General features: G+C 37.3%; 2 protein-coding genes across 5 annotated transcripts in view; both read right to left on the bottom strand.

The window, feature by feature from the left end:
• LOC113053250 (glycosyltransferase-like domain-containing protein 1) overlaps nt 1–12,710 on the bottom strand; it is a 41,238-nt gene extending 28,528 nt beyond the window's left edge. For both annotated transcript variants that reach the window (XM_026218118.1, XM_026218117.1), the window contains exons 1-4: nt 12,636–12,710; nt 4,787–5,009; nt 1,281–1,448; nt 17–190 (exon numbers count right to left, since the gene is read on the bottom strand). In XM_026218118.1, coding sequence (XP_026073903.1) covers nt 17–190; nt 1,281–1,448; nt 4,787–4,965 — 521 coding nt within the window. In that variant the 5' untranslated portion in view covers nt 4,966–5,009; nt 12,636–12,710. The remainder of the gene's footprint in view (nt 1–16; nt 191–1,280; nt 1,449–4,786; nt 5,010–12,635) is intronic.
• A 1,768-nt stretch (nt 12,711–14,478) lies between these two features.
• Nucleotides 14,479–20,558, bottom strand: part of LOC113053251 (zinc finger E-box-binding homeobox 2-like) — a 48,659-nt gene continuing 42,579 nt past the window's right edge. Inside the window, exons 7-9 of one of the 3 annotated variants that reach the window (XM_026218121.1) lie at nt 18,564–20,338; nt 18,007–18,088; nt 14,479–16,469 (exon numbers count right to left, since the gene is read on the bottom strand). In XM_026218121.1, the coding sequence (XP_026073906.1) occupies nt 15,865–16,469; nt 18,007–18,088; nt 18,564–20,338 (2,462 nt within the window). In that variant the 3' untranslated portion in view covers nt 14,479–15,864. Of the gene's footprint in view, nt 16,470–17,928; nt 18,089–18,563; nt 20,339–20,558 lie in introns of all 3 variants that reach the window. The other 2 variants (XM_026218119.1, XM_026218120.1) reach the window with 2 other exon arrangements.

Raw genomic sequence — 20,558 nt, forward strand, 5'->3', positions numbered from 1 at the left:
GGATATAAGAACAGACCTTGTGACATCGGGAAAGTGAATTGGGAAGTGGAGGACGCGACACTTGGGCCGGATAAGCTGGTCCAGATCTTTGGGCCGATGGTCAGGCATGGTCTTCATGAATGTGGAGATGGAGGAGAGGAAGGACTCCATGTTGAATGAAGAGTTGAACGCCACCACATCTGCAACCAGGCTGGGAAAATATTGTCATTTAAGATGACGAAGGAAGACAAATACTGACAAACAAAGCCACAAAATGTCAAACTGTGGCAATAATGCTTCTTAATTAATTCTCGAAAATGAGAGTTATTAAAATCAGCATATGTTTTGAAAAGCTAACTTCAACTGTAAATAGAAAAGGTACACTTAGCAGACGTCTACAGTAACTAGTCACTTTAAATATCTTAATATATGTTTATTATAATCCAAAGAAACAAACACACCATGTTTTTAAATGGCACACTGATTAACCCCAATTGCCAGAATCAATCACTGCATTGCACTCAATTAGAGAGTGAATTAGAGGAGCCGAGCACTTTTTTTGTGTCACTGTTCTGCAACGTTAATAAAGTTGAGAAAGCAAAGGGCCTTTGAATTATTGACATCATACTCTGACAGACAACAATCACAATGTATTCCAATTAGAGCTCTTAAACCATTTCTTTCAAGCATAAAGATTGATTATGACATTAGGTTTTAAAACAGCGCGTTCTTGAGAATTAGAGTGCCATTATACAATCCCATAATTAACCAATCACATCATGCCAAGTAACGTGCATGATAAACTATTCTGTCTCAGACACACTGTCTCTCTAGTGAATTAAAATCCAGTCTGGTACAGAAATGGAACTTGTTATACACAGACTGTTTTTGACATTTTAACATATGTTAAGACAACCTTATTTTTGAAAATCAAAATCTGGGAAATTTCTAGTTCAATTTAAATTTCTAATGTTCAATTTTATTTTATTTTTTCATGTTTAAAGTATAAATGATATGGGGTATGACATATAATACAATGCCATACTACTGCCATAGTAGTTGTGGCCTAATGGTTAGAGAGTCAGACTTGTAGCACTAAGGTTCTGAGTTCAAGTCTCAAGTCTTTGTTCTACTTAAACTTAGTTCTGAAATCAATTTGCATATAATTTTTTATTTATTTATTTTTTATCGCCGAAAACAAAGATAAAACTGAAATCCAGCACATTAGACACATCTGGTACCCTAACATTAGTTTTTCTTCCAAGGGTACTTTTTTAAAGTTTGTCAGATTCTGCTGTTACCATGAGAGGATCTGGTTGTAGCCATATTGGAAGTCTCTTTCTTGGCTCTTGCGAACTGGATAGACCAGCTGGTTCTCGTGAAAGTAGAGGACCTTCTTAAGATGGCCTAGATCAGGCCGCAGGGCTACAAGTTCAGCAAGATTGAGAACGGAGCTGGTGAACAAAACCCTGTGAGACAGAGAAGAAGAAAAAAAGAAAAAAAAAAAAACGGTTGAAAGAACAAAACATTTTTTTGTAACAAAAAATGTAGAACATGCTGCCGCATGTGAAAAAAAAAAAGTGATTTGTTTGATAGTGAAATATGGAAAAACGGTGTCGTTTTCCTTTAAGTTTTGTCTATGTTCTTCCCTCAACTTAGACAAGTTGATACGTATCTCTCCCATCTCAGTGTGTGGACTTATTTGATGTAAGAGTGAATATTCGGAGTACGATTTACCGGGTCACAGTCAAAATCCTCCAAAGTGCTCTTCCGCAATACATTATATTTATAAATTTGTATCTGCTTAGAAAATCACCACATTTTGTTTTTGCCATCCAAAGGAATGAATGGTGCTAAGCTAAATGCTAACATAGTGGACCCATGCGCTACAGCGATTAAGTGCATGCACTGAGATGGGAGGGGTACGTATCAACTTGTTTAAGTTGAGGGAAGAACATAGTAAAACATTATAACAATAAAAAAAAGTTTGCAAAACTGGGAAAATGCAAACTGCATAATAACTGCAACTATAGCTGAAGATGCCAGCGACAGATGGCTCAAATGACTTTAGAGTAAAAAAATGAAATCCTAGATCTGCAAATCAATAAAATACATCATCTGAAACACAAGAGGACACAGAAATATCTGCACATTCCATACTGAGCGAAACATTATTAAGGTTAATGAACTTTTAAAATGTTATATACACAAGTAGGGGACCATTGAAGATTTTACCCTTGTATGTGCTAAGAGCCATGGGACAAGGGCTTTGAAGTTCAGTTCTGGTCTCCCTAAATGAACCCCGCCCCCTCTTCTAAGCCCCCACCGCCTGTCAGTCTAACCCTGCAGCCCGCTCGCCAGTCTCTTTGATGTGGGGAGCCTGCGGCCTTGCAACCGTGACTCTGTCACTGTCAGAAGTGTCCCTTTTATGCTAATCTACAACCAGCTCCCCCTAACCAATTCATAATCTTAACTACACGAAAAACCAATCACACTGCTTTAAGATCAGCATGAAGGGGCAGCTTCTACCATCCCCTGCCCCTGTAACTGTGTGGCAGGATTACGTCTCTGTTCCTCAACTCCATCAGGAGGAGTGCTGAACGGCACCCTGCCAAATCCTTGCTCGCACACAACTCTAAAATCAAACCAGATGATAGAAGTTACTATTTTTAGCCTTGCTTTCCTGCTTGAAACTGTCAAATGGAGTGCGTCAATACTAATGAAACAGGAAGGCTTACTTTGGCTCCCTTTGAACTGGAGGTGAGGACAGCCGCTCGAGTCTGATGGATCTTTTTAGGTCAGTGAGTTAATGAGCAATTTCAGGGCCCACCAAAGGCAAAAACTAAATCTGACTCATCAATTTCAATGGAAAGTACTAGTCACATCTCAATTTAATACACTCAATAGATATAATCTTCATCCAAGGTGTGCAAATAGGAGCCATTTTTGGCTTCTATTAAAAGGTTAATTAACTGTAACTGTCGCCTACTGACTTTTTCCAGTGCAAACTATTAACCGTAATCAAACCAGACATGTTGGCTCTGTGAGAACCTGTAGATAAGAGACACAGTGGGTGGGCATGCTGATCTGTGCTGAGTCAGGTTTGTAACTGCATCATCAAAGGTGCTGATCTGCAAAAGCAAGCATTGCTCTTCTGCGATTTTATTGCTTTAGTACCTTTTCATTATTACTGTATGCCCTAAATGAAGTAGTAGATGAATATTTTGACCATCAATATTCACTGAAATGGACCACATTCAAATATTTTCATAATTGGAAAGTTGCAAATGGTGTGACAGTTGATACAGGTTTTGAAGGTGCCTTCAGCTCATTGACACGTGAAAGGTTATGACTGGCATATTTGACACCTGACTTCAGGAATGAAATGCATGTTTTGACTTTTGCTTAACTTTGAGTGTAGTGAGATGAGATTGCAGCTGAAGGAATACTCAGGGTTTTCCCCACCCACCTGCGGTTTCTCCATCCCTTAAAAGGAAGCAAGAAAGTCCCCAATCGGATCCTAGTCTCTAAACGTGTTTGTGTCCTTGTTTATGCATTTTTAGAAACTCCATCTGAACCAACACTTCACAGAGTTCCACTAAGTACTATACTGAAACAAGGGTGTCATCTCTCCGTGGAGTGCACTATGTGTGCAGGCACACGTATTCTAAATTTAAAATATCATTGTGAAATGAAAATATTCTGATTCTGGTGATAATAAGGTCAGCATTAACTAATGCATTAGTGTGGGTATCATGACCTAACAATGAGCAATACTTTTACAGCATTTATTAATCAAAATGTATGTTCACTTCCACATAAACTAATACATTTTTCACATTTCAAGTTGCACAAATGAACATAAGCTACATTTTAAACAAACATGATTTGTTTGAGTCATGATTACTCTACTGTCAAGTAGCTCAGTGTTGGTGTTCATCTTGTATCACCTATTTAATCAGGAGGTTATTTAGTGACTGATCAAACTGTGTACCCACATATACCAGTAACACCTCGACAAACTTTGATTTTGACTTTTAAGAATATCCAAGTACTAGGTGTAAAAATGTCAAACCACACTGTGCAGTTGTTATTATACAAAACTTCTGTCATGCGTTTTGATGACATTTAAAAAAGATGAGAATAGCTAGATAAATGTCAGTAGAAAGTATGGAAACTGCTCTAAATCTACGGTCAAATTTACACCAGCAGCACAAGTAGAAAATTATCATTAATTAGTAAAAATCATAGGTCAAAATATATAACATGCATTATATAAAAAAAAAAATAATAATAATAATAAATAATAATAATAATATATATATATATATATATATAATAATACTGCAAAATAATATATCAAACCACCACAAACATTCCTATCCTAATTAAATTTCTCCAAGAACCCTTGAGAAAGAGAAAAAAAAGATTGATTTTAAAAATTCTAACAAGTCTTTGGTATACAGTAAGTATGCATGTACAAGTTTTGCATCTGCAAAGTTGGTTTTACAACAGAACTGTATGGTGAAATATCCTCAGCCATGCTTTGAAGTAATGAGGAAACCACAGCTATGTGGCTTTTAAGTATAGGACTAGGGGGATGACAAATGTTTGACGTATGAGGTGCAATACAACAGCGTACGTCAGTTAGTGCACTGATTACACTTAACCTGGCCTCATTTAAGATCATGCAAATGTATCGTCTTCAAATATTTGAACTGGTAAATGGCCAATGAAATGAATACATGTTTTTGTCTAAAACGGTCCAAAAAATGTGTTTATTTAAATATCTATGTCCTATACTGACCTGTACGAGGAACTTGCTGGAACTGCCTGCATGAAGTACAGAGCAGAAGTTCTGGCCCTCCAGTGCCATTTCTTTGCAGGCAGAGTGAAGCTTACACAGTCTTCAATACTTTCTTTAAGAAGATCAACCAGCTGTTTGTGGGAACCCCCACAGAACGCCTCCAGCAAGAGCACACTCATGGATACAGGGCCTATCCGAAATTTAGTGTGAAAGCACACTATTACTGTTGAGTTAAAAAAAAAAGAAAAGGCAAACAATTAAACCATCACATTTCAATGACTCACTTTAAAGAAAAGAAGCCCGTAATTATTAATAACCTATGATTAATAACCACATACTGGAGAGGGTTTTAATAATAATCGCACTGGCAAAATTTGCCCACGTACAGTACTTTCCAAATCACCTAGAATTTCATTAATATGTGTCATAGTTAAGTCATAGCTAAAGTGCATAATGAGTTAGGCAGCAAAAAACTAAACAAAAAAATACTTCAGCTGATCGTTTGGAAATCTACCTCTCAATTTGATTGTTGTTTTTATAAGGTCCCAGGGTGAAATTTAATAAAAGCAACGTTACTAAATTAACTCGCTTCTTCAATAAGATGACAGCGACTCAGCTTTTTTCAAAAAAATGGAAGGTTTTACAGTATCAAGCTACTTTGTCACACAAGAAGCATGAAGCTAGCATGTAGTGACAAAATATGTACTGAACCAAGCACAAATATAAACTGCAGAATCAACTAATATTATAGTCAAAAGCTCTTCCACAAGTAGTACTGGGAAGTCTGATTAATTTTACTGAATTGGCTCATTTGGACAAAAAAAAAAAAAAAAAAAAATTCAATGAGCCAAGTTCCTAGGTCTTCTCTCCAATGGCATAATATTTAGTTAAATGCTGCTGTCACAAGTTCCCGCTTGTTGTATAAATCAGGGTGTTTTTTATGCGAGTGAGTCATTCATTCAGAAACCCCTTGCTGTTTATGTGGAAGATAAATTCAGCATATTTGTGTAATATCTATAAAAAGTACCTTTATGTAGTTATAGCTTACAGATCAAAATAAAAAGCAACTTACTGAACACTTGTATAAATGTAATGCTCTCAGATGGCACTCAAGACACTTCAAAATTACAATCATTTGTTTGTACGTATTTAAGTGGTAACTTAAGTGGTGGCCGTTGACCATGCTTTTTTTGTTCCAAGTCTAAACACCCATGTGAAAAAACACTGCTGAGCAAAGAACGTCATAGCAAACAGAACTGTGAAAAACAAATCAAAACTTCACAACAGGGAACTGGAAAAGTAACAGCTTAATTAGGTTCAAGCGTCTAACCTGAAAGACTGGGGTTTTCCAATCGCTCGGGTGTACTGAGTGGGATTTTCTCGCTCAGTGATTTACCTCTACCCTTTTACCTCAGAGCCTCCATTTTACACAGGTAAGGCGTGAAAAGCAATCGACCTCAAGATGGAGAGGAAAGTGAGGGGTTAATGTTGCCTCGTTCAGCCCCCCACACAGTTCATGCGAAAGGGGAACCCCGCAGTGCCAGACCTTACAGCTAAAAGAAGCACCATCATGACTGTCGATGGATGCTGAGTCAATGCTCAACTGCATTCAAAATGCTCATCTGTGTTGACTTGACTTTATAAGCGTTGAATCAATCTTTGAATCAATGGGAGGCCTACCAGTCAGTGATCATTTTAAATGCATTTTAAATTAAGAAGAAATCATATAGGCTATACATAATTTAAATATAGAAAATATGGTATTTGGGGTATGTAAAAAAATTTCCTTTAGGTGCCGATATTGCGTTTTGCTTATAATGTTATGTTTATCTAAAGTCATTTTTGGGTATTATTATGGTTGAATGGATTATTGAAGGTCAGCAGCAAAGACATTGGTTAATAAAATTAGATTAAATGCATTAAGGTTATTTGTGTAATTTAAAGCTGCAGTCTGTAAGTTTGCCTCTTTAAAAACCTGGAATTGCAGTTCCTTGCGGACTTATATTCCATGCGTGGGTTGTGATCCAGTGCTGATAAATCTGTTTTGAGGTGAATGTGTAGCTGTCAATCAGCGCACTAGTGTGGATATTCACTGTACTTAGTAATAACATTCTAGCCTACGTCTTAGAATATATGTTTTATATATATTTATATATATTTTCACCATATATTGTCATCTGAATAAGTAACAAGTCAGCCACTTTTTGTTCTGACTGAGGACAAGATCATTGAAATAAAGTACGCTACTAATGGTGATCACATCACATCACACCCTGCAAATTATTATTGTTGTTATACTTTATTCTCAAATTATTAATGTTAACAACATCAGCATTGCGTAACTATGAGTATGTGTATTAGTGTGTAGATTTCAATTTCTGTACAGTCGAATCTCTAATCGTCTCATCATTCGAATTTTTATATTAAAAAAAATATTTTAACCCAAAAAGCAAACTATGCTCCCATCGAAATGGTTGTCTTTATAATACGTATCTTGTATAAACCCAGGCTATCTGTAATCAGAAGTACATTTAAAACTGGACTATAATTAAATGTATTTCACCTGTGTTTCACATAATCTTTCTCGATTACAATGCACCATCAAAATAGATTTTGTCCATGTAATTATTCCAGCTGCTGTGGATAGGCCAAAATTTAACGATCCGCCACCTGCAGGATCCTCACATCCTCACTACTTCTATATGTTTACCGACGTGACGTAATGACGCAGTGCCATGCTCGAATTTCCTGCGAAAGCCTACCCAAAACACTCAAATTAGAAAACATTATTATAAATTAACCGTTGTGAATCGGGCTAAAGTAAGGCGATAGTTTCGAACACTGGATGGTTATGTGCTTGCTCAAATCCTGATTTTGGAAACATTTTAAATAAAAAAAAAAAAAAGTTACAGACTGCAGTTTTAACATATTTAATTATTGCAGGTTTGCCTCATTTCACTTTTTTTGTATTCATTTTGAGGAATACTGAATGTGATTTTGTGCAAGTGTGATGAGTAAATGCATGTTCACACTTAGTCTAGAACTACAGTAACCTCATGTCCACACAGCGCACACAACGCCTCTGCACTTACTCTTGATTTCTCTCAACACGAGGACAGAAGAGCTCTCAGTCAATACATGGTAAAAACAAAGTAACTGGCATTACTTATTTGAAAAATTTACTCAAATATTTCATTGTAAATAAAAAAGTAATGTGTAACTTTAATTACTTGAAAAAAAGTAATCTGATTACTATGAAATTGAACTATTTATACTACATATCACTATATAAATACATTCAATATGTGTATAACACCTCAGGTTTATTCATATTCAATTTGGTGCAGTTACTGACATTACTATAACCAGAAAGGTATGTAGAAGATTGTATACAACAGGTCAGCAAAGTTTTGATCATGTTGATTATTCGTTAATAAGAGCTCTTAGCAGTGTGCAGATCAAATATGACACAGTAGGCTTTATAGGGTTAATATACATGCATTAACCCAGAGAATTTACCATAGTTATTCCTTCTTCTTTTTTCACAGAAAAAACACACTTTTCACCTGAAGAGACAGGCCGTCATCTAATCTGCATTGTTCCAAATGAAATAAAGGATTTCCTTTGGCTCTTGAAATACTGGGGAAGAAGCAGCTTTAGAGAGACAATGCCTCAGAGTATGAAAAAAAAAAAAAAAAAACTGAGATGCAGCTGATATATCCGGAGGAGCAGTGCATGAGGACATCATATCAAGCTGCAGTACCAATCCTGACGATTAAACCCATCAGTAAAAGTGACTCTACCAATGGCACCAGTACAGGGGGGAAGATAGCATGGCACTGCCCAGTGACAAACATCCAGAAACATGGCGCATTGAAGCGTGTGAGCCAACTCTCAACACCTAATTTTAACAGCCTCTAGCCATCCATGGATGTCTTGAATGTGTATGTGTGTGTGACATCACCAGCGATGGACTATGACAGGGCAAGAGAAGGCCTTAAAGTGATGTGGTCTTTCTGGAGGGCTAATTCAGCCAGAATGAAACATCCGATTATGTACTCCCACACAGCAGACCAAAGCCACGGCTGATCACTTGAAATTAGACTCGAGCAATACAAGGAAACAACATGAGGTCGAGCCTTGACTGTGCAGCATCTGAATCTGTATCCAAAGTACAACACTAACAAAATAAGCTGGACTATTATAATGATGCATGCTTACGGATCAGTGACGTGAAGCTCATCTTTTCCATAATCTACCAATTTATAAAAAAAAAAAAAAAAAATATATATATATATATATATATATATATATATATATATATATATATATATATATATATATATATATATATATACACAATGACTTGAATAAACCTATTCTATGTCAAGCATGTTTTTAATTTCTAATTAAATTAATTGGTGATTCACCACTATGTTGTATTATATTTAGTCATACTATACTATTATATTGACTTTTGTAAAGTATTGTGTGGTGTGACTCATATGATATTTATATTTACCTGAAAATTAATCATTTGTGTGTGTTTAATTTAAAAAACAATATCAATAACTATTATTAGATACCCACCCATCCATATTGGTGACACTTTATTTTAATAACCTATTCTCACTATTAACTATGTGCTTATTAGAATGCATGTTACTAGCATATCGGCTGTTTATTAGTACTAAAGCACATATTAATGTCTTATTCTGCAAGACAATATTTTAGATCCCTTAATCCTATCCAAAACCTACACTTAACAACTACATTACTAACAATTAATAAGCAGCAGATTAGGAGTTTATTGAGGGAAATTCTTAATTAATAGTGAATGTTTTCACAAGTAAATTTCTAAGAATCTGTGTTGAAGGATGTTTCCTCTTTTTTTATCGCAGACGCTCTTATCTCTTATTGACCCATGTGCCACTGAAGTGCTCATTTTGAAAGTCAAAGGAGTCAAGTCAAGACAGATGAGAGTTTGTAGGCATGTTTTGTAATAAAGTGCAAAATAGGAGCTGCAGTAGACACCGAATCAACACAATTCATTTCCATAACAGCTTGTCGCACAAATTTAAAAAGAGAAACCTACGCACAGAGAGAGAAAAAAATATATATTAGCGCCATCACATAATGTCTGGGTCACAAATGAGTAGGCAAACAGTGGAGCTCTTTCAAAAGTTCACTGTGCTCATAAATTCCGACACTGGGCCGTCTCTGTAGCTAGCATTTGCCCAAGTGCAGTTGACTTTTGTTTTATGTGCTCTTCTATCAAGTTTAAGCACTCCAGGGCAAAAAAAAAAAAAAGCATCGGATGATTTCATATTTCATAAACATATATTGTACCTTGGAAATACCATGTCTATGATAATACCACACTGCCTAAGATGTGAAAAGTTTTACTTTGCATGGCCTAATGGTTTACCTCAAACAGAATGAGGTACAATACAAGAAAAAAAAAAGTCTAACTCTCAGACCTAACTTCTGTTTCATTTTAATTTACTGAATATGAGTAAAACATTTTCATCAGCTTAAGCCGCATGAAAAAACTGTCAAAAAAGTAGCTTTTCTGCAATGATATTGTTTAACAAACTGCTCTAATGAATGTTTCCAGCACACATTCTTCAACCTCCAGACAAGTCTCTGCTGAACTGAGTGGCATCCCAATCAACTAAAACACTATTAAGCTTTGTTAAATGATAGTCATTTGTCCCTGAAACCTTTTAATTCGAAGTGCTCAGACTGACACTGACACTTTCAGAAGGTTCCCGACACGCACCGAGGGCACAAAGTACTATTCATAAACGCCTTTGATCTCACGTTAGAAAAGGAGAGGAAGTTCATATTTTCCACGAATTAAATTTTTAGACCATCCAAGTGTCTGTTCTGTCTTTTAATAGAGTGAGCCGTGTCCTCATTCACCTCGTCAGAAGCTTTGTGTTAACTGTAATCATTAAAGGAAAGGAAGCTGCTCAGTAATTACATGCTAGCGCTTACATGCTAATCACTGCACACTCGGCTGACGGAGATGAAGAGAGCCAAGCACCAGGCACGGTGATCATGTGCCACGAATTGAAGAGTTTAACCAGATTCTTTATCATTTATGGGTGACAATTAGGTGACAGACTACAGCATTCTGAATTAGACAAGGCTTCATATAATAAGAGTTTAAAAACTAAGCGCTTGATTCCTGAACAGGTCATTTAAAAGAAGAATATGGCCTCTATCACAGAAATGGGAGTCATGAAGTTGATCAAATAAAGTCCAAAAGAGCCTTGTTTTTAACGATCAAGACAAAAAAAATAAAATAAAATAAATAGGAGGAAATTATTTTCAAGTTAAATAAATTTAAATTTTAGTGACAGAGCTACCTCAAACAGGCAAAAAAAAAAAAAATCTATAACTGAATTTGTGGATGACATTATTTCCAAAGGGTATTAGCTATATACACTGCATTTGGAAAATATCCCAATGCTGAATTTCTCTTTCTGTCATTATCGAGAATTACAATGTCGAACAGTAAAATCAAATCCTCATATATACGATTTACTGGAATGAGTTAGCATCTTACCAAAAGTCCCCACATTTCAAATGAGCTTTCCATGTCTATGTATTTCCATCTGTGGGTAAGAGATGCTTCCTGCTTAAAATGTAAATGCAACGCACAGGTTCTCCTTCATTTATGGGGTCATACTGTAACACGCATAATTCCGAACCAAACAAAAATTACTTGAATATCTCTTCTTCAGTCCCTGAATTAAGCAAAACAGACCTATCAAGTACGTAAGTAAACCGATCAAATAAATAACAGTAAAATAATGGCACAAATTGCTGCCTAGTTCTGTTTCCCAAAATAATGGCACATTGCAATAGGCTAGTTTAAAAGTACCCTTTCTCTCTTCAATGCAACAGTAGGGATCAAACAAAATGCATAAACTAGTGACAACAATCTCAAGACCAGCACTGTGACATTTCAAGGTTGCATTCTTCATTTCCTCTCTCTTACTCATTTCTAGAAAAACACAGCTGGTCCAGCTGAAACCATGTGAATTAAGATCTGAAGAAACTACTCTGTATCATATTGCAGCATTTACAACAATGGCTGTGATATTCAGTACCATATCGATGGATCTAAATAAAAAAGGCACTACTGGAATATTTGAATGTATTAGATTTTGTGTTCACAAATTTGTCTTACTTATCTGTATGTACTGCATTTGTCCACTATTGTTAACATTTATTTGACCCCTGACTAATAATATAATATAATATAATAATTCTGGAAATCTTTTTTAATGGTTTCATTATTTCAGCTAAAAATCTTGATTTTATTCAGCAAACATACAAAAAGTACAACGAAGCTAAAGTCACACTTTAAAATGTATGAATTTCAGAGCAGTAATTAAAAAGTCAAAAAATGTCATCATACGAAGAAATAAAGAAAGAAAGACATGTTTCTGCATCATTTTTTTTGCAATTATATTGATATGATACCAATTATATTTTTGTTTTTGTCGATATGAAAACCGTTCTTCTCAAGTGTCGTAGTAGACTACCCACAGGTGCAATTCATCACAATAACTGAACTGTTTAATGTTACTTAGTTTCATATTTATTTTATTATTTTACGTTAACAGTTACATTGATTCGCATCACAGTCACAACGAGAACCAATTAACTTCAACTTTTGCAAAAAGGAACACTTAGACACATTTCGATGACTGCACAGCCGCATATACTCATGTCTGCCTTAAATTGATCGATACACAAGCACTCAGTAGTAAGATTTTAAGCCAGTTAAGCAGGCAGAAACCAACATACATTCGCGTGTTTAATTCAGCCTTACCTCTTCCTGAAAGACACAGAGCGCGTGTTTACGTCATGACGTCACGGTGCGTGAGTAGCCTACGCTCTCCTCTACCGCTGTACCGCGAAGTCGTTTGCTGGCGTCATAATGTGCTTCTTATTCTACAGTGTGAACTGCAGAGTGCAAGAGTGTGAACAGAGTGCAAGACGACAAAATTGTTAAATTCGCGATGGATGAATACTTGTAAAAAGTATTTTGTTGATAGTAACACATTTTGTAAAAATAAATGCATTTTATGCTGGAATACCTATCATGTAAACTGCCAGAAAGACAGATTTTGGAACGTGGTAGCTTAGTGGTCCCAGGTAGTCTACTAAATCTAACCAGCTAAGGTCTAGAAGGTCGATCTCTGACCCACCAGTTATTCCAGCTGATCAGCTTGGGCAAGCTATAAAGACCATAAATGACCAGCTTGGTCCAGTTAGAAACCATAAAACCTCTCATTTGTAGGTAGAATATTTTCATGTGCCTATAGCTGACAGCAGTTATATGTGAAAGCTTAACCATGATGTCAGAAAACTGAATTCCTAATTATTATCTTCAGTCATTCTTTTTATTATTATTATTCATCCTTTTAGTCTTATTTATTTGACAATGTCTGATTGATTGATTGATGAGAGTAGTGTTAATACTACAGTAAGTGACCACATTCATTAATTATAAATGTTGGTAAATAGGTAAATGTTGGTCATATATATATATATATATATATATATATATATATATATATATATATATATATATATATATATATATATATATTGTGTGCAGAGGTCAGTGTAAGTAAAGTACAGTGTGGTCAGCTCAGCAGCATTCACGACGGTCCCCTCAGATAATCACCTGAATGGAAACTACAGTCTCAGACCAGATCAATTACACTTCTATTAACTGAATTTAATCTGCATATTATAGTTACCATACTGTATAATGGAAAGTATCCCAAACATTATTATTCAGTGTCAGAACATATGCACATTTAGGTGGTTTTCCCACGTATGCATTTATTTTCCAAACTATACCAATCAAAATTTGGACAGTAGAGAAAATGTAGTATATTGCAGAAGAATGTGGCTTATGTATAAGTACTATGCAGTTCAGTTTAATGGGGCTTTTTTATACAGTAACCTTAGCTTCTAAAATGGACTGTACATCCCTGAAGGAGAAAAGTGTCTTGAATAGTTCCTTGAAAATTAAACTTGAGATGAGTATGTGAGTTGAGAAAATTAGCAAGGTCATGGTTAATGAAATTCCTTAGAGTTCCAACGGCGAGACTTCACAGCCAGTTTGGCAGCCTGCAGCTGATGTTAATTTAGCGCAACCCAACATCATTCAACTTCAAAGAGACTAATAGAAGGCTATCATACTGTGAGAGACTTTGATAAGGTGGATTATATTGCTATGTGTAATCCACATCAAAAGGTAAAGGTTCCAGTAATTAATTAAATGATAGCAGAGTTTATGGAGGTGATTTAGAATATGGATGTCATACTTATTACTACTTATTACACACACACACACACACACACACAAACACACACATTATATCAAAGATAATAAATTGCCAACTATTAGACTTTTTTTCTTGTTTAAATGGGAATGATTATTTTGCATTTAAAATAAATGAAAAGTGTCAATATCTGTCAGACTGTGAGGAAATTTAAGTGACTTGATAAGTGAGATGTCACACAGGCTTTCAAAATTGGGCTACATTTATTCGAGCAAGGTCATTTTCAAGAGAAATTACAAATTAAAAATTAAATTATACTTCAACAGACATTTAAAAAAAATCCCAACAACCACAGCCCCCTTTATTTATTTAGCTAAAAAAAAAAAAAAAAAAAAAAAAAGGAAAAACAAATAAGATGAATAAAGTGGAATTTTTCCTTTCAGTCAAAAATACAGTGTTTTCACAATATTGTATCAAAAGTTCCCAAATTGTAGATTCTCCTTCATCAGGTAAGTGTAGTATGAAGAGCAATTCACAGCAATCGCTCCAGATACAATAAATGCTCTCTTTAAGTAAAATTTGCTCCACTTGTAAGGATCCTTATTTACTAAAATATATCTATATCAATTAACTATAATACTGTACACTACAGTATGAAATAAATATAATTAGGAAATATAAAATGAGTCACATAAATAAAATGGTAGTTTAAAATAAAAATGAATTTTGTATTGAACAAAACAAAACAAATCAAGATAATACTGACAGATGATCTTTAAAAAAAAAATACAGAAAATTGCACAAACAATATGTAAACTAAACAACTGCAGTCTAGATATACTAATACTGACGTAGGTATTTCAAGCGACAAGGTGAAATATTTCATTTAATACTAAAGCAGGTGCAAAGAGAACTCTAGTTGACTTCGCTTTATACTGTACAAGGATGGCACTTGCAGAAAACAGGTGAAAGGGTTTGCATATAAGGCTTTTCTCGAACGAAAAAAAAAAAAAACACAGGGGTTGTGACGTTGCCTCATACAATGAGTCTTCGTCATTACAGTTACCCAAACTCTTTCCATCCACCCCTGGCCAACTTTAAGACTTTGTACATTTAAGAATCATATAGATATTATTTCATTAAAGTCACTTCATAAAAAAAAAAGCCATGGTGAGACGCCAAACCTTGAATGGCTGGTCAGGAAAAGAAAGGTAAAACCAAGGGTATCACAGTAAGTGATAATGAAATATAACACTGACACACTACTGCATCTTCAAGTGCAGTATAAGTACATATAGGCAATCCTTTTTTACCTAAGAGTTTTTTTGTCCATTTTATTTTTTGTGGTTTTTATTTTTCCTCTTTTCTAACACTTTTTTTTTTTTTTTCAGAGTGCAATTTCCAGGCTTGTGCTACGACCACAATGAAACACGGGAGTTATATGGAAATCAGCACCGCACAGCTTTCTGGCCGAAAACTCTGTACATCTTAGTAACCTTTCTTTTATTTGTATTCTGACAATCATATTTTTTTGCATAATATGTTTTCCTGTATGTTCCAGACTAGTTTCTGATGCCTGATTTTGGAGTTACACTCTTTATATCGATGAGTGCAAGCCTCAAGCACATGCTCAGATAACCAAGCCGTGGCAGTGTGGTACAAATGAGAATCTGGCTCAAAGTCCCTCCAAAAGGGGTGCGATGCAAGCTTGAGGGGAAGAGAAAACAAAGAATACAGGAAGCTTATTCCGCAATGCAGTAGTTAGTCAGAATCCTCATTCTCGCCGTCAGGATTTCTTTTGTTTGCCACTTTCCCCTCTTCTGAGCTCTCGTCCTCTGTCCCTCCCATTACTTCGCTCTCTTTCTCATCTTTTGCTGTTCCATCAGGGCTCAGAGTGTCAAATCTCTGTCCCTCTGTCTCCATTTCCTCCTCTTCAACCAACCTTGTCTCTTGCCTGTCAGTCACTTCCGGATATGCCTCCTCTGCCTCCCTGGTCCCCCCCTCAGTTCCATCTCTCAAAATGGTCTTTTCCCGTGTGATGTCCTCGGTCTGGTCCTCTGGATCTGAAAAGCCTAGGGGCCCAAGGCCTTGAAGGTAAGCCCGACGCATGAGGAGCTCTGTGGGCTCCAGGGGTCCGCCATTGTGGTGGCTATCTTGTTTGGCAGCCTCACGCTCCTCTGCCTCCCGTTTGCAGTAGGAATATCTGTGGTTCATGTGCTGCGAGTAAGAGCCAGAGTGGGAGAAGCGCTTGCCACATTTGTCGCACTGGTAAGGTTTCTCGCCTGAATGTAGACGTGAGTGCTCGATGAGGTGGTGCTTGTGTTTGAAGGCCTTCTTGCAAATCTGGCACTGGTGAGGCCGCTTTCCTGAAGAGACACAAAGAGAGAGGAGCCAACAGGTTAGCCCAACATCCATAACATCTTAAAGCTAATTTGAAAATTCTGTATGTGGAGGATGCACAAATTTCAAATATATTTCAACAAATTGTTTGCATTATTGTCAAATGTAAGGTAAAACATATCTACTAAGACACATCTTTAAAGTTACCACACATATCCCTCCTTACTTGTACCTAATGATTAAATTATATTAAAAACGACTTCTTATTCTTCTTGTTGGGGATTAGCTTGGGTTACAAAAAACCTGAAAACCCCTTCATATCGAGCAGCGACAAACCCCACCAGTTTATTTTAGATGTTACCAAAACAGTGCAGGGAGGTGAGGGGGAAGACACAGTCCTGAGGTGCTATTCTGAGGCTGTCTGTGACTGTTCTGAACGAAGCCAAGAAGATCAGGTGATTATTGCTTCATGCCGCACAAGGTGAAAGTGAAGCAGTCAGCATCTATGACAGAGTTTATGACATCAGGTCTGGGGATTCGAAAACGCTTAGATAAGACATCTGCCTTGTGATACCTTGTGTAACGAATACACCAAACACCTCACCTCCCGCACACCTTCCTCTTTTGCTAACTTGGATCACATTGTCTAACTCTCAGAAAATAGGAAATGAATTCTACTCTAAACAGTGAAGTAGGAGGGACTTGCCATTTGGCATTCAGTCATTCCACCAGTGACATACTTGCCATAAAAACCCACACACTCGCCATCAGCACCAAGCGCATGAACAGATGTACTATATTCTTGGCCATGAATAGCCCTGGCATGTCTGCAACACCTTCCATTGCAGCCATACTTGAGATGGTCCCCTTCCCTACCTCCCCTCATCAAGTTCAGAAATAGACGAGACGGCAGATTCCTCTCTCTGCATTCCGACCAAAGAATGTAAGTGAGGATGATGCAAACGTGTGAAAGAGAGGAGTCCCCCAGGAGGGTAGGTCACACTGTGGCATAGAAATGCCACATACACATCAGGCTTTCATACACCTGGCATACTGTGCCATGTTGGCTTGCCAACAAAACTGTACTGACAATGTGTCTCCATATAGACTGGTGGTCCAAATGCTCAATTTAAAAGATTTAAAAAAAATTGTGGTTCATTGTACAAAACATATATGAGAAATTGTAGTGTGTGCCTTTGCCATTTAAAGTGGTAAATAATTGTATAATTTTAGCTGGATGTTAAATATCATTGGTGTCACCTGCTAATTTTTTTAATATTTCCCCTTTGAGCCTGTCAAAAAGAAGGAAATGTTACACCTTTGTCATGGGTTTAAAAAGTACAACAAAAATATGGCAATGGACAAATAAATAAATAAAGCAGGAAAGAAATGAAAGAAACAAGAAAAAAAACAATGTGGTAAAAGGGGATTACTTGGAGGGGGATGGACGAGAGAAAAAAAAAGAGTTGTCTAAATGTGATATACCTGTGTGCTCATATTTGTGTCTTAGGAGGGAACTGGTCTTCTGGAATGTTTTGTCGCACAAGTCACACGCGTACATACCACTTTCAGTCTTCTTAATCTTCTTCCGGGCAAGCAGCGACTCGCTGTCTGTCAGGTCCCCTGCACTGTCCAGTAGCTCCCCCTGCAAGAGAAACAGATTTTAGACAGTTTTGACACAATCCTAACCTGCAGCAAATCCTAATCCTAACCTTCCACCTCAGAAGAGACAGGCCCTGCCTCATGTTTAATCCCAAGTCTGGACGGAGCTCATCTCTGTAACTTGTATAAGGCCTTTATCACCAGAAGAGGTCTCAAAGAAATGGACATATGGCTTGACTTACATTGGTTCTCTCAGCTTAGTAAACAAAGTAGTTTGAATTCATGTAACAGCATAAGGAAATTCTGTAGACACCATTTTAGGAAGCAATAACCTTGATCATTTAAAGACATTTGTATTAAGTAATCTATTTATTTTATTTGTTTAAATAAATCACACATTGGCAAAAAATAAATAAATAACAATAACATTCATTTTTAATGTGCGTCATCACAATTTTTTTTTTTTTAAGTTAAAAGAGAGAGAGAGAGAAAAAGAATACAATAGAAAATTAATTTACCTGGAAGCCTGGTTTCCGCTGGTACTTCCGACGTTGCTGCATCTCAGCAAAAGTGGCTGCCCCTGCTGCGTAAGTATAAGCCATAGGTGGAAGGAAACTCATGGGATCCAACCCTGGGTAAGGCCTGAGTCCCGGAATGCTGGCTTGAGCCGTAGACATGAAAGTAGGAGGGAATGCTCCATGTGGAGGAAGTGAGGTGTACATGTGCCCACCACCAAAAGGGTTTATGCTAAAGATGGGGCTCGAGCTTTTCTCCAGCTGATTTTCACTGCCCAAACTGTTGGGCCCATTGAACTCCTTCTTGATGTGGGCCAAATTTAAAGGCTCTGTTCCTGTTTCACGTGCAGAGGAGTTGATAGTGTGATTAACAGAAAAACCATTCGGTTTTGGCCTCCGTTCTTTCTTGGAAACTTGTTTTGGCAAAGACAAGTCCAGTGGCTCCCCATGGGCATCCTCAGAAGCAAGGCTGTTAGGGGTGTATGAACTGCTATGTGAGTGTTTGGATGATGAAGATGATGATGAGAGATTCAAAGGTGAGGGTGTCTCACCTCTCAAGTGGTCAACAGATTCAAGTGGCTTTTCATTGGTCTGTGTGATGCCTGTACACCGATGCGATTTGGACAACTTATGCCCTGAATCCCCATTGGTTATGGCTTGTATCTCTGCTGTTGAGTCACCATATTGGCTCAGAGAAACAGGTGACCGGGCAAATGCTGACTCCCTGCTCAAGCCGTAGGCTTTCATTACTGACATGTAGGGGTTGACTGGGCTGGTGGCATTCCTCTCGAGGGATGAGGGGATCACACCAGCTTCCTGCTCTGAGCCGAAAAGCCCCCTGTGGCCAGTTGGTACAGTATCATTAGGTTTGAGGACAGCCTTGATCTCCTCGTTCATCTTGCAGAGATAGCGCTCGTGTTGATGTAATGGAATAGGGCCAGAAAATGTCTCCTTGCAATACTGGCAAGAGAATGGTGCATACTGCGCATCCCTCTCCTGTGCTTTATCTTCAGATAGAAGATCCATGGCATGGCTGGGTCTTTCTTTTTTTATATCAACAGGCCATCTCTTAGAATCTTCTGTTAAACTCTGGAGACATGCTTTGGCTTCATTGACTTTTTCCAGTGTGTAGTCAATGATGGTCTTGGTGGGACTGTTGTGACCAATGCCAAGGATGCCTTGCTGGGAGGCCAGAATCCGATTCTGCTCCTCCATCTGGGAGCCTAATTCCTTCATATATGCTCTGAGCTTAGAGATCTCTTCAGGGTTGCCATCCATTTTCTGCCTGCAAACTGTGTTGTCTACAATCTGGAGAACCTTCTGAACCTCGCTCATGTTGTTGATGAACGCTGGATAGCTCAAAGGATGAGAATCCAGCCCAATGCCTAGATGTTGCTGGGAGTTCTGAGATGAACAGTGCAGCCCTGTAGGACTACCTCCATGACCACTGCCATTGAGAAAGGCTCCTGACCCACCAATCATAAGACGGTATTCATTGAAGTCCATGGGCTCTGACTTGATGTCTGGGTGAGCAGATGGTTCTTGGAAGTTCATGGACCTGCCGTTCTCCAGTTTGTGACGGAGCTGAGCTAAGGCAGGACTGCCAGGGGAGGATGCAGCAGAGTTTGGGGATGAGCCAGGCTTGCTGTTGATTCCATGGCGTACCCGTCCATTGATAGAGATAAGGCCAATGCACTTCTTGCTACTTATGTGGGAGCTGTAGGAGCCAGAGTGGGAGAAGCGCTTCTTGCAGTTGGAGCACTCATATGGCTTTTCACCTTAAAAAACAAATATTCAAAAACAAAAATCAAATAATTTTCCTTTACATATTTTACACATTAAATTATAATTACATTAAACTTCTTTCCCCATCCCATCATTCAGCTTAATGATTGATAGGATGATGAGATCCTACGATAAAAAAAAAATATTCTTGCATAATTTTATAATTATGGTTTAAATATTCATCATATATCCAGACTATACAAAACCACACTG

Source organism: Carassius auratus, chromosome 34 (genome assembly GCF_003368295.1).
Source record: "Carassius auratus strain Wakin chromosome 34, ASM336829v1, whole genome shotgun sequence".
NCBI lineage: Eukaryota > Metazoa > Chordata > Actinopteri > Cypriniformes > Cyprinidae > Carassius > Carassius auratus.